Here is a 14,775-nt window from a genome sequence, read left to right on the forward strand (position 1 = left end):
CGTCACCTAGCAGGGTGGTAAGCAGTTTCTCTACGAAGAGTTCCATCTTCCCCGTCTGAGTGTTCTCCGGAAGGCCAGTGATGCGTAGGTTGCAGCGACGTGACCTAGCCTCCAAATCCTCCGTCTTGTCCTGGAGTGTTTTGATGAGTGTCTCCGCCCGCCATCTCGCCGCCTCCAGCTCCGTCTGGCCTTCCTCCACCTCTGTGATCCGCCGTTCAGCCATGTCGTGGCGTTCTGAGTGCTTGTCGAGGCGTTCCGCCATGCGGTCCATTCGATAAGACATGGCGTCCATCTTGGTTCCCAGCGCCGCTATATTCGTCTGAATATTCTGCTCCATGGAGCGGAGCATAGACTTTATGTCCGAGTCGTCTTCTCGTGCTTCTCCCGCGTGCGTCTCGTCATCACGCGGTGCCGGGGGACTTGGCATGGGCAGTCGCCTCTGTGAGAAGGGGAGCTTGCTCTGAGTCCTATCCCCTTTCCCCATGCTTGGCGGTGTCTTGTGTCCGCTACGCACCACTGGCGAGAAAGCGCAAGAGACCCGAGGACTGTCGCGGCGTAAACACTCGTCCCTTCGCCGGAGGGTTTCACAAGGTTCCCAGCGTGGAGGTTATGGGTCCGAACACCCCCGCAGCCTCCGGATAGTGTGTAGTGTAGGGCCACTCTTCCTAGCCAAGACACAATGCACCACCCTCCGCCGCAACTCCGGCCTCCTCCAAACAATGCGGTGGCGTTGGTCTACCCACCTAGGGAGCAGCCGATCAGATAGTGGAGCGAGCCACAGGCGTCACCACCGTCGCAGCCGCCAGAACTGTCACCTCGCCCCTGTAGATGTACTGTAGGGGGGGGGGGGCAGGCCACCTCAATCCCAGTAACCCGCCGCTCCCTCGCCCCCCTACCGTGTGCGCCTCACGCTCCTGGCGCTGGTGTTACAACCTCCCTCGGTGTCTGCCGTGATTGCGCTAAAATGGCGGTCCGGGGTCCTCTGCGCCCCGTCGTTCCTGGCCGTCGCTGTGCGGATGCTCTGGGGCAGCGGGCAGCAGTCTCCGGTTCCTGGGAGTGGCGCCCTCTCCTTCCCGCCGCGTCCACTGCGGCCCGTTATGGAGAAGGGGGGACCGCCGGCGGGCGGCGCCTTCTCCGTGGCCGCACGTCCCCTTACGCAGTACGGACGGCAGTCCCAACTGAGACCGCGGTCCGCGGGCCCACTCGTCGCTCCGGCAGGCGAGTCTCCAGCAGGCGCATGTATCGAGGCTGGCTCCCCGCAAACGGACCGGACCGTCACCCGAGGTGCCAGCGATAGCGTGGGTGTCGGGTGAGTCAATGGGATGTGGTTGATGCAGGATAATGCCGGATTTTAGTGATGGCGCCGGCGGAGCCCGGCAGCTAAGCGGCCATTCTCCGCGCTTGCTAGCTCCGCCCCCCAAGCATTACAATTTTTAAAGTAATAAACAGAAAACAGCTGTTTTTTCAAGGTAGCATGCATGTATGTATGTCCACAATAAAAGGTAAAAATAAACAGAAAACACATGAAATGAATGCAGACACAGGCCCACCAACACTGGCACAGAAATGGATCACTTTTTAGGGAGTTGTGCACATGCTGGCTTGAAGTGGGCACACTCACTGCCTCATGCTATGGTGGGTGAAGCAAAATATGAGTAATACTTTAACACACAAGGGGATGACGAGGGCCGACCAAAAGTACTTGTATGTATGAATATTTACATTATGATTTTTTGGGGAAGCCTAACAGATAAATCTGCTCCTAGGTAGACTTAAAAATTATATACAAACTGCTAAATTAATCAGAAGTTAATAGCATGAAAGTCCAAGCAATCTAAATACTTTGTGACTACACGAGATTCACGACTTGTACACTGAGTTGTTTCTGCAAAATTCTCATTCTATAACCCCGTAAAAGGCACAACGAAAGAAATAAGTGAACACACACCTCCCTACCGTACTTTAAAAATTACTGCTCACTGTGCTCTACACACGAAAACATTTCTCTCTCCCAGGCATAGAATGTAAACTACTTATTAATATTTATTCCTTAATCGTAAATGTTCGACGAGCTATTTTAAGACATAATTACTGTGAGAATACCAAATGCGCCTGTTCCCTTAGCTCGCTCGTTGGTGTAGTGGAGGGGGCACACTGCCCCCGAACTCTCAAAGGAAAAAAAATCCTGGTTTCCTCTTCGATCTGCACATTTAATGCAATGTAGAAGAAAATAAAATCTTCTTGAACATTGACTACAATTTGAAATCGCAGCCTATGGCGGTGGAGTTTGTGATTTGTACTACCAATGTCAGAAGACGGAGCATCAAACTAAAATCCTAAATATTTTATGCACCGATAGCGGTTGAGCCCGCTTAGTTTGTTCCACTTCAGGCTTCTTCGCCCCCACGGATTTCACACATCCTGCTCTCGACCAGGCGCAGAGCAACGGTTGAAAATTACATGTGCCATGCGGGAAAAGCCCACCGCTTAAGGCGGCGAACCTACTCCAAACTTCAAAACGAGCAAGGTTATTACTGCTCGGATTAACCCATCTGTCAAAACGCCCATTCATCGTTAACCTTCAAAAGATGCAATACTCGTTCGCAAGACTGGTTCCCTGGTAACTGTCAATCATAAACACGTTTCTGCCTTACAGCGCAGAAAAAACATACTGTGCTCAATGACAGACAGCAAATCCAAGATGGCAGACACCTCCAAGTGTACCGTTAACACAAAATACCTCGTAAACGTCTAACACAGGGCCCGTGAGTGGTGAGGCAGCACACTTTACCGGTTACAGCTGTGGACTGGAACTAGGGTCTCAGAAGAGGGCGCCGCCGCACTTATACAGTACTTGATGGTTGGGACTGCTCGTTAATAATTGTCAGGTTAAAACCATGATATCTGCACTCACTAACTCTGAAAATGTTTTGAGCCCGGCAGGTAATGGAATGCCCTGTATACTTCAACGTTCTAAAGACTGTGCTCTGTGCTTTACTAAAATTAAATAAAAATACTTAACCGATGTTATTTGTGGCGTTGAACTTTACAATAAGGAGGATGCGAGTCCCACATAGTTATTAATTGACATATAATCTTACTAAAACTCTACATGCTACATTACTAATATTTTGGAAAGTACATCAGCTGCGCCAATTGGAATACCAAAATGGGAAGAAAACACAAAAACACATTTCCATATTCTGCCTGCTCATACAAACTGTAAAATCCAGAAGCTCCCCGCCCGCTCTCCACACCCTCCCTAGCATCTATAGGAATGGAAGCAGTTGTGGCAAGTTCAACTGTAAAATTATTGCCCCGGAGGGAATTTGGGACTGAAAATCAAAGACATCTGTCTACAGGTTCTCTGAGCAATTACAAGCAATAAATCTGAGAATTAATAAGCCAAATTCGTTGTTATATCATCCTGCCAAGTGGAATCTACTAACAAAAACACCTCCACCCGACCTGTGTCTGTAACTGACATGGCAGTTACAATAAGAGGCGTGTGATGGCGGCAGCTGGTGGGGGCGTCTCAGACTGTACATTTCTCACCTCAGAAAACATAAGGATAATGCACATCTCTTCCTCCACTGCCAGCCAATGTAGATACCCTAGGGTAGGAACTATAACACACAATAAATCAGGGAATTTATAACTCCGTACAGTTTATTATTTTTTAGTATACCCACAGTCACAAACATACCACTTAATAGAAAGGGGAGTGATTTTACCTTTCTTGAAGTCCTTTGAAGATCTGCACCAAGGTGTCGGCAATTTCATCCACTACTTCGTGATAGTGGTAATTAAAAGCCATCTCAATATCCAGACCCACAAATTCTGTCAGGTGGCGATGAGTATTGGAATCTTCAGCTCTGAACACTGCAGGAAGAAAGAGTGACAATTCACAAGTTTTTAGGTGCGAGTAAGATAAAAGCTACACAGATGACCATATCTGGTGACAGTTTCGACTTAGGTCCCTTCACAGCATTAACCCGAGGTCACAGAAAGTACTATGTGCCGTGCCAGAGCATCCGAATAAATAATACGTATCCCACTGGGGGAGCATATGCACCACTCACAGTTTGTATGCGGCCCATAGCTCCACATACTCTCGGAACAGTGACCTCACGCATTCGTGCTCCTTTAAAACTGCCTGTGGACCCCTACTTTGAGGAGGGATTGTGCGGCCCTTGAAGCACACCTCGACTCTGCACTAAAGCATTGGCAGGAGGTCTCCTTCCACCATCAGGCAACAAGGAGCCAGGGCTCCCTCAGGACCCATTTGTCCTGTAACTGGAAGATGTGTCAGGGAAAATGTGACGCCCTCGCATTTCCATTGGGAACAGTACATTGAAATGAGGTCATGTCCATCTGGTAAAGCAGTGAGCTGTGGTGACGGAAGGACAGGTCCTGGCAGGCTGGGGTAGTGGGTCTACAATTTAAGTAATGGTAGAAGAGTCACATGAACGCGAATGCTGCGCCCTCTGTGTCAAGAATGACCCTAAAGAATACCTTCCTCCTGCATGGTGTCAGAGAGGATTTGAGAAGCGCTTTGCAAACTCAATACTGAAAAGTGTCGTTAGTAGAAGATACAAGTTGTGTGTAGCCCAGGCTCCTAACGAGGCCTTTACCAGACACTCAGATAATAGTGACAGTGAGTCTAATGTAGTCACAGACAAGTTTCATCACAGAATAAGGTTTTCTGGCAGGAAGTATATGCTACTGATAGTGCAGGGTCGCAGCTGTGAACCTCAAGATCTACTCCTGGTACTGACAATGGGGAGCATTAAACTATGCATCGTGGGGTTCATTAATCCTAACCAATTACTGGTCTGAAGTGCTGTCAGCTTGTTTACTTTTAATGGAAATTGGGGAAGAGAATTTGTATTGAGAATGTAAACCGTCCAGCAGTGGATGGAGTCCACTATCCTTTTTTGTGGTGAAGTACGGGAAGAAGGGAAACAGACCCTTTTTGAAGGGCAAGGCAGGTTCTATGGCACTTTTCAGGAAGAGCTTCTCCATGTTTTCATGAACTTGTTCTGTGAATCTCTGAGGAAGGGGAGGCCTCAATAGTAACAGACAAGTGAGTTAAACAAAGGTCACTCACCAGTGGGGGCACCTCCGCTATCGCGGAGGAGCGTTGCCCCATTGCTTTTAAGCAGTGCGAAGAAGAAGCATTAACCTCTTCAGTGCTGCGCGAATTTCGCTGCAGTGCTGAAGGGTCATAAATCACATTGACTCATGACGGAAATGTTCCGTCATCAGCACCGGAGCACCGACGCTGATGACGGAACCGTTCCGTCATGAGCATGGAAGGGGTTAAATGATAATAAATGTAAGTTATTATCACTCCTGCTGCCATTGCGGGTGGGCGGGGGTGCTCTACTCTCGGAGCAGGGGAGAAGTGGTTTGCCCACTTCTAAGTGTGCAATGACGGTTTGGCCGGCCCGATCGGCCCACCCAAACCAGTCATGCGCACCCTTCCTGTTCTCCATGCAGGCTGCATTACAGCCTGCATGGAGAACAAGACCAGGATACCATTACCTGGTTGAGAGCCCAACCAGGACACTCGAAACAAATCACAACGCTGCACTGTAGCATTGTGATTGGTCAGTGGGGCCTGGCTGTGCTTCCGTTCGAGATGGAGAAGAGCTGGAGCGGAGGCGCGAGACCCAGCGCAAAGGTACGTTTATTTTTTATATATATATTTTAAATGTGCGCAACACACCCCCTCCCACCCCCCACCGTGCGAGCCGCACGCCACCTGCGAGCCGTGCCGGCCGCTGCTGTCACTCACCCTGCCAGGACATTCTGCTGATAGCAGAAATCACCACCTCCATCCCCCAAGCTAGCTACAAAGAAAGGCCTTCCATTGAACACACCCGTGGGCCAGCCATTCATGCACCGTCTAGGCAGTAGACTCCACAACAGTTGAGAGGGAGTAGAGTGCCCCGAGCAGGAATGCCAGAACTGAGCATAGAGCCTAGTTTTTTTACGAGGAGGGAAGAAGTTCAGATGAAAAAGAGGGGGGCAGCCTGGCCTCCTCTGTGTTCGGATGGGACTGCTCTTCACCTGGGCATGTGCCAGGGGACATCCCGCACAATGGGCTGTCAATCGGGCATAAATAGCCATGAGCTGTGGCAAAATAGAAGTGCTCCGCCACCTCTGGCCTGAGACAATGTGGATTATGTGGTCTGCCCCACTGCTTCCTGTTTATGCGTTCCCAAGTGAGCTGTACATCATAGCTGCAGGGAACCGCAAGAAGTCCCAGGAATTAGATTTAAGTCTACCGGTGGTAGTAAAGGGAAAGTCCTACTTCCACTGGAGTGGCCTGTGTCCTTACTGACAACACCGTTGGGGATGAGACAGGGACACTAAAGGGACAGCGAAGCCTAAGTCAGTTGAGGAGCCTATTTAAGTTTCCGCAGAAATGTCTCCTCTGAAACTAAGATCAATGAACCACAAGAGGCACTTGCCCAAGGTTTGGGATGAAAGAAGGATCTGGCCTTAAAATACTGGCAAACCTTGGTTGGCAGGAGGTTTTGGGCCTGGCTGGTGTCAACAGAAAGTAACTCAGCCAGGAAAGCCCCAGACTTTTTCTGCTGCACATCATACACACAAAGGTCCAACATATTCTTTCCACAATACAAATCAACGGCTTGTGTCATGAGATTCTTGCTTCAAGTGCAAATACCTAAGCCATGCTCGTCATCATATGCATTGATGCCTGATGGCCCAAATTGAGCATAAACAATACTCCTCTTTTAACACTACTTGGAATAAGAGTGGCTTATATGTCAAAATTGTTCAAGCGCTTGAGACCACAGCTGGCAATCATACAATCAGCAAAAACACTAGACTTTTAAATCTTTTTGGTACAGTTCTCTAGACAGATGACCTCCATGTTGAAAGGAGACAGTGAAGCCTCGCATTCTTCCGTGAGGCAGCAATCACCACTGCAAACTTGTGGTGGTTCTCAGAGACAAAGAATTATGGAGATGCGTAACGGTACAAGGCGTGGCTGGACAGGCTCTCAACCAAAGAGGATTTGGGCCATACCACTTGCTTGAATGTTAGCATCTAAGAGATCCACAAAGGTGTTGGAGACCAGAAGGAAGGACCAAAGCTAATGTCATAGCCTCCTGTTGACCTTACTCCTGCTTGGGTCTTTTTGCCCTACAAATAACGATGGTGGTACTGTAGATTTGGCTGAAATCAGCATTTTCTTCTTCATTTTGGAGTGCAGGCCCTTGCTCACCAACTTGGTGCTGTCCTCGCTCTCAACTACCATTTACTCTTAATGGAGTATGATGTTGGGAAGGGATCAGAAGCAGGAATGGCATGATCAGATTCTGACTCAACAGGTTTCTGCAGATGGAATTAGTCTACCTCAAGCTGGCAATGTAACTACTCTGATTTACTGGAGCGGGACTCAACAAGCGAGACCCACAGGCGGATACTGACCATTCCCCAGGAAATACTCTAGAATCGGGGGCGGATAGTGATTTAGTTCCCAAGCCCACCTGAAGATGGAGGAAGACTTCACCTTGAGAGTTTCAGTCCCACTACTACCTAAGAGAAAAGCAAGCCAATGGTGTGCCTGGTGACAGGAGCTTCATGCCAGGCCTGGAGATTGACATGCCCTGATAGTGTACCAGGATGTGTGGAGCTGTGGAAGGTACAGTCTCTAAAAACCTTCCACTACTTCGTGAAATTCGCTTTCTCCTGGGATTTTACAGACAGTGTCTGGTACAGTCAACGATCGTTTGTTGAACCAAGTGCTTTCAACTTCCCAAGGATTAATAGCACTAGTTCTGCTTGTCCAGTAAGGGTCCTGTCCTGGTGAGGAGGGGACTTGGAAGGGGCTGTTCACTCAGTTAGTGACAGAAGAGTGCTTGGTACTGGCCCAGTTTCAGAGCACTGATGTCCTAAAATTACTCTTCTCAAACTTAAAGTACCATGTTTCCCCTTAGATGGGATTCGCTTTTTTTCTGTATTCCCACCAGTGTTTTTTTAGGAGATCATGTCCTAGTCGAAACACAGACGTAAAGCAGTTGATTTTTATACAAACAGGACACTCAGTAGGTACATGGTACAGCGGTAGCAATCTGCATATGACATTTGTCCTATGCTGTGTAACTAGAACATTGGCCCAGGAAGCCCAAGCAGAGAAAACAGCAGCCAGTAAACAAACAAAAAAAGGCAGAGAAGGTGCTCTGCGGGACAGAATCACTGAGTAGGAAGCACATGCTTTCGTGTTATGTTCAGCAAAAGACAGCGAACTGGTGAGGACCCACACCTCTACTGGGGGTGAGGAGAAGCAGCGTAAACACAATGACAAAAGACAAATGCAATACATCTCCAACATTAGCTCTCCTAACCATTACCTCTACACCACTTCCTCCTCTGACCATTGACTCAGCATCATTAGCTCAGCCTCATCATTATCTTTCGAACTGGATCTCAGTGCAGCATTCGATACTGTGTCACATGCTGTACTTGAGCAAACCCTCCACGCCACCGGTATCAGGGGCGCCGCCTGCAACTGGATTAAATCTCTGCTAGAACAACGCACCTTCCAAGTTTTTTCCCAATCAGCATGCTCTGACACTATGACCCTTAAACATGGAGTGCCGCAGGGCTCTATATTGAGCCCACTGCTTTTCAATGTTTACATGAGTCCATTGGCCAAAATGATAGAAGAGTCTGGCCTACTCATGTTCTCGTATGCTGATGATTCCCAGCTTATTTTCTTTTTATCATCTTCGGACCCAAATAACATCTCGTCATTGAAAATCGGCCTCACTAACATCGCAGACTGGATGAGAAAAAATGTTCTCAAACTTAATGGCGAGAAAACAGAGTTACTTGTTTTGGGCAAAAACAAAGAACTCTGGGGCCCCCAGCACTGGCCTGATGTGATGGGCACACCCCCGGTCCCAGTCAAATCAGCACGCAATCTCGGAGTCATCATTGATGAATCATTAAGTCTTAATCAGCAAGCTACTAAGACATCATCCACTTGCTTTGCGATTCTAAAGTGGCTGAAGAAAATCTGTTGGATGTTGCCCAATAACACCCAAAAATCGGTCATCAATGCTTTGATAACCTCCAGGCTTGATTACGCCAACGTGCTTTATCTAGGGGCCAACAAGACCATAACCCGACGACTACAGACAGTGCAAAATGCCGCCGCAAGACTGCTGTGGAAAATTCCCATCTCCACACCTACCACCAAGTATATTCGCGAATTGCACTGGCTGAAAATCGAGAATCGGGTAAAATTTAAATCCTTATGTCTTATGCATAAGATCTCAACCAACAAGGCACCCAAATATCTTCAAAATCTTATTCAGCCCTACCGTCCATCCCGCACCCTTCGCTCAGCTACAGCCAACGAATTTGTGATCCCTAAAATCAGGCTGGCGACAATGGGCGGCAAATCTTTTTCATATCTGGGACCTTCCCTTTGGAATACTCTTCCATTGATTCTTAGGCAGGAAATGAATCACCTGAAATTCAGGAAAGCCCTAAAAACCTGGCTGTTTAACATCTAAAATCCTGATTTTCTCAATGCACGGAATCATCAGCGCCGGGAAACCCTTTGTTGGGTAGCTGTAGCGCTTTAGAAATGAAATAAAATAAAAAAAAAAAATAAAAAACACTGTTGTCTATATTGCTATTATAATAAAGTAATTACCAGAGTGTGGTTTAGGGTTACTAATGGAGCTAGGGTACGACCTTTAGAAAACGAAAATATATTAATTATAATTCATTTCATTAAAACATTTTCAATTGGTTGCGTTAGGGTATGGGTTAGGTACATTAGGGTCGAAGTACCTTGTTTTGAGGAGTCAGATTATAGTACATTAAATTAATGTAATCTAATTGAATTTAATTCAGGTACTACAATTTAAAATGAAGCAATGAACAATGCTAGGGACAGGATTAGCATTACAGCGGAGGTAAAGGCATCTCACAAAATAAATTTCAGTTAATTTAAATTCTTAACATTAGTTATGGTTAGCACTTGGGTTAGGGTAAAGGATCGTTAATTTTAATTTAGCCAAAATGAATTTAATTAATAACAAATATTTAAATATTTTCAATGTTGAAGGTATAACAATTTATAGCTACAATTCATCTAATCAAATAATTATTGTAATCAAACACCATTTCTTTTACTTAAACACATTCAAAATTATGCACTTAACACTAAATTAATACTAAAATAAAAACCTGTTAAGGGACAGTCGTGGGCATTAGTGATGAGATAGAAGATGATAAGGAGCAATTGGCAATGATGGTAAACTTTAGGAAACATTAGGTTGAAGCAGCAGTGTAAGACGAGGAGCAATTGTAAAGGGAATTGTAGCAGAAGTACAAGTGCCATGGAAGTAATAGTGAAGAGGCAATGGCAAGCGAACCAATGGGATGTATCCTATGAAACACGTGTTTTACCAGCAGCACTAAACTCTGAATTAAACAGCTTTGAGAAGCAGACCTTTGTCCTAAGTGGTAAACACAAGTTGGAAATCGGAGGCGCTCAGGACTAATCAAACTGATAGAACACTATTCCTAAGTGGTCTCCGACAGTCAAAAACCATGCATTTAATTTTTCACAAATTATATCTTGCAGTTTCTCATGAGAGAACTTATAAATATTGGACATACCCACACACTCATATTCTCCCAAACATTTTTAAAATAGAAAGAACCTAATCCGAGGATCTTCTGGCCTCCTTTAATTACTGTACACTTAAAAACCAATGGCAATCTACTCCTAGCACCAAATACATCAAACCACCCGTTATTGCTACTGCATTTCCGCATAGTTTTTCCTAACGAAGACTAAGCACGCAAGCGTGTGCACATTAGAAAGGGAAAGGTGAGAAACAAAACTATAGAAGGTACAATTTATCGCCATCTTTGTAAAATGTAAATAAGTAATAACAACATGCCTGGTCCGATGCAGAAAACTTTTTCAAAGTCAGCACAGATACACATTTGCTTGTAGAGCTGAGGAGACTGAGCCAGGTAGGCGCTGGTTTTAAAATAGGAGACGGTAAACACATTGGCTCCTCCTTCACTCGCAGCTGCAAAAGCAAAAACATTATTTACAGTTACTAGATAGGAAAAAAATGTTTAGCCTTATACACGATTATTTTTTTCATACTAAATGTAATTGTTGCTAGTCAACAAATATGTAATCTTCTATCGTCATGAATAACCATGTCATCCTGGGAAAGTTGCATACTTTCCATAAAGTTTCTTTTTGTAAAAAAAAAATCATTACGATGAACGTCATAACGGGATAAAGTGCCAAAATGAAAAAACATTTCAGTGTCAACTTTTGACAAACCTCGCAAGTGTATAAAACGCAAGTGGAACAGTGCGAGAAATAGACTGCCACATTCAATGACCACCCTCCACAAAAATCAGGCGGTGATTTAATGCCAGCTGATTTGACAAGACAGTACTTTCGAATAAAGTGCGAGTGTCACTCACGTAGTTCTACTCACTTGATGCAAATGTGCGTCCGTTTTCCGTTCTGTTTAAGCACATTTCGTTCTGAATAAGTACCCAATAGGCCAGTGGTGGAGACGTATTTTCTTACATAAGAGAAAACTTTCTGTAATCTAGTTTATCACACAGATCCAGCCCTTTCACTATGCTCCTATCACTCCATAAGACCCACTTTAAGATAAAGCACTAGAACTGCAGCACACAAACTCTTCAGCCAGTCTCATTCCGAAAAATACTTGGTTGGAAACATCTGAACCTATTTCATCTCTGTAAACTGTCGGACTCGGATTGGTTAAATTCCAGCTCGTTAAGTTTCTGGGAGACCAGTACAGTTGCCCCAAGACTTATTTTTGCTTATGTGTTCGCTTTGGGTCCAAGCTAATTTTAAATGTTTGAAAAAGAGCATTAGTCCAATTTAAAAGTGTAACTTCAAATGTTCTCTTCACATGGCTCGAGTCAGTGGTAGCACAGAGAGCATCCATGCAACTACAACTGGTCAACGAGGCCACTGACCAGAATGCGATCCCTTGAGGTTTTCCGTATTACTCTGGGCGTCTTCAGATGTGGTCTATGCCATGCTGTTCTTTCATGCACGTTAGTTATACCTGCATGTATTAAAGTAGCAGTCTCACCGCTTCTGTCCACAGTATGAGCACTGAAGGACAGGAGTATGATTGGAGATCTTAATCATTAGGACCCACCTAAATTATAATAATACAATATGATTTCACCTTTGCACTGTGGTAATAAATCAGTAAATGTGCCTTTAATAGTACACGTGCTCCTAATAACATTTTTAGGGCTCGCTGGTGTTGGAGCGCGAAGCGCTCCCACCAGCAAAATGTATTGTCACCGTGACGGCTTGCAAGGGAGTACAGACCGGGCCACGCGCAGATTGTGGTCTGTGAACGCGCAGATTGTCAGCGTGCGCGTGCTCCCTTCCTGGCTCCGAATGCGTGCTGCTGCTGCTGGCGCAGGGGCTGCAATTCCACAGCCGGCCACTGGGGACAGGTCCGAGACCGTCAGGGGGAAGCTGCGTCTGAGGTAGGAGCGAGGCATCGCACTGAGCAGTGAAAAACCCCGGAGCAGCAAGGCCCCACCTCCCCCCAAACCTCCGGAGTCCGGTTAGTTTCATTCTTGTTTGTTTTTGCTGTGCAGTTCTTCCGTTTTTATTTGGAAGAGTAGTGTCAGCTTTATTTAAGCAGATCGTGCACTGCTATTATTGAATGCAAGCTTTCCCAGTCTGCCTTTTTCACTTTCGATGGTGTTTGGCTCCTGTGAGAGAGCGCAAACTGACTTAAATGTATGAGTACATCACACTTACCTGTAGTAAGCACAAATCATGAAGAGAAATGCCATGAGTGCTAATAGTATCTGCAATTATATTCTGAATGTATAGCTAATGTAGAGATTTAAGTAGAAGTGGAACTAATACAGAAATGTGTGACATTATATGACTTATTTAGACGTGTTTATTTTTGAATCCATGTCGTGAAGCTGCTAAAACATAAGATGGTATGTGGTTAAAAGCAGAACGTGGTAGGCCTCAGAGCCAGAGCTGGAGGGAAAGGGAAGATGGTTCTTTTCACGACACAGATTATATTAAGGTTTTTGGTCATTGCATTTAATAGACCATGATTTATAGAAATGTTTACTTAATAATAGAATAAGAGTATTAACATGCTTTAATTAAATGAAGAAGTTGAATATTATAATCATAATGAGAAATATTGTAGGCCTGAAATGTTTTAGCATTGATTTACACGTACATGTCTGGGCTGAGAAATGTTGCAAGCCTTTTTCTTTTTAGAAGTATATGAGAGTTGGGTTCTTGGCTACAGATATCTGTCTGCAACAGGAAAGGGGGGATCCAATTATAAATGAATGAATAGAGGTCTGTTCAGTGGACGGCCCAGACATGGAGGAGGGTTTTGGAATGTTTAAGGGGTATCAGCGGGCCGGAGAAGAGCCTGAGAAGCAAGGTCAACTCTAACGCATGAGGCCCAAGACAAAGCATCATGGAAAAAGCTAGAAGTTGCACCACGTGAGGGGCGTTCCGCAAGGGGCGTCTCAAATGTTGTTGACTGTTTTGTATTAGGGACAGCACCCCTGGGTGGAGTTAGAGCAGATACCTGAGGACCTTTTAGAGAGCGGATGGGTAGGCAGTGAGGGGTCATGACTGGAGAACTTTAGGTTTTCACCAAGAGACTTAGAGTGAGTGACTTCCCTTGGGGGTCATTCACTGCTGACACCTTTGTTAGGTTGGGATTTGGTTAAGTAGGGATACCATCTAGAACAGGGTAGGGACGCCTAACCTGTGTTTGTTTTCCTCCAACCTAAATGAAGGAGAGATATGCGTCTATGCTGATAGCTTTACTATTCTTAGAACTTGTGTTAGTGATTTCTGTTGCTCGTCTGAGGGCTTTTCGAGAGCACATGTATGTAATTGGACCTGTGTATCTCGTGAATCTCATTCTGAGATGCCTGTATTTGCAGCTCATTATATCTTTACAATAAACTTTTGAAAACTAGAAGTTGTCCGTGATCTTTGGGAGTAGAGTCCTTTCTTGGGTGAACTAGCTTGGAAATAGGTGCACTTTCTTTCCTTACAGACAGGCAACAAAGGTTCAGTCGACCAGATCGAGGTTTGGATCAATAGATATAAGGTATCGATCAAAATCTCGCCCTTTCAGTTGGTAGCTATAGAGGATGGTTGCCTTCTTGAGGACGGTGACCTAGGCCAGGTTAGCTTACCCCAAGGCCCCTAGAGATCGATGATCGGAAGAACAGCCCGCTGGAGAAGATCCGGATGACGTGAGACAGAAAAAGCAGCAGTATCGGTCGAGAGTGAGTATAAAGGGTTATGCGTGTTAGATTGCGGTGTTTTGTATTGTATCTATGTTGTAATGTCTGGCGGAGTTGAATGCCTGTAGAGTGACTGTGGAACAGGTTGTGAGCGCGCGCAACCGGTGGAAATCTTAAGTTCAAGGAGAGCTTAAGTGGTTCGGGTGTATCGGACACCCAGAGTAATTGTCAACTAGAGTGAAGGGGGTCATGAGGTACCATTGATCACCCGAGAGACCGAGATAGGGGGAACGTAAGAGTGAGTGCGTGAGTAACGGACGCTGGTCGGAAGTTACTGTGTGTGTAAGCAACCTATCAGAAAGACGATAGACATCTCGTCAGTTGTGTTGACAATTACAGATAGACTGTGGACGTACAGTCGAGAGAAGTGACCGCTTGGTC

General features: G+C 45.7%; 1 protein-coding gene across 1 annotated transcript in view; it reads right to left on the reverse strand.

Moving 5' to 3' along the window:
- Positions 1-14,775, reverse strand: part of DARS1 (aspartyl-tRNA synthetase 1) — a 390,822-nt gene that overhangs the window by 38,877 nt on the left and 337,170 nt on the right. The window contains exons 11-12 of the mRNA XM_078682456.1: positions 10,965-11,099; positions 3,735-3,882 (exon numbers count right to left, since the gene is read on the reverse strand). Of these exons, the coding sequence (XP_078538582.1) occupies positions 3,735-3,882; positions 10,965-11,099 (283 nt within the window). The remainder of the gene's footprint in view (positions 1-3,734; positions 3,883-10,964; positions 11,100-14,775) is intronic.

Source organism: Lissotriton helveticus, chromosome 3_1 (genome assembly GCF_964261635.1).
Source record: "Lissotriton helveticus chromosome 3_1, aLisHel1.1, whole genome shotgun sequence".
Classification (NCBI taxonomy): Eukaryota; Metazoa; Chordata; class Amphibia; order Caudata; family Salamandridae; genus Lissotriton; species Lissotriton helveticus.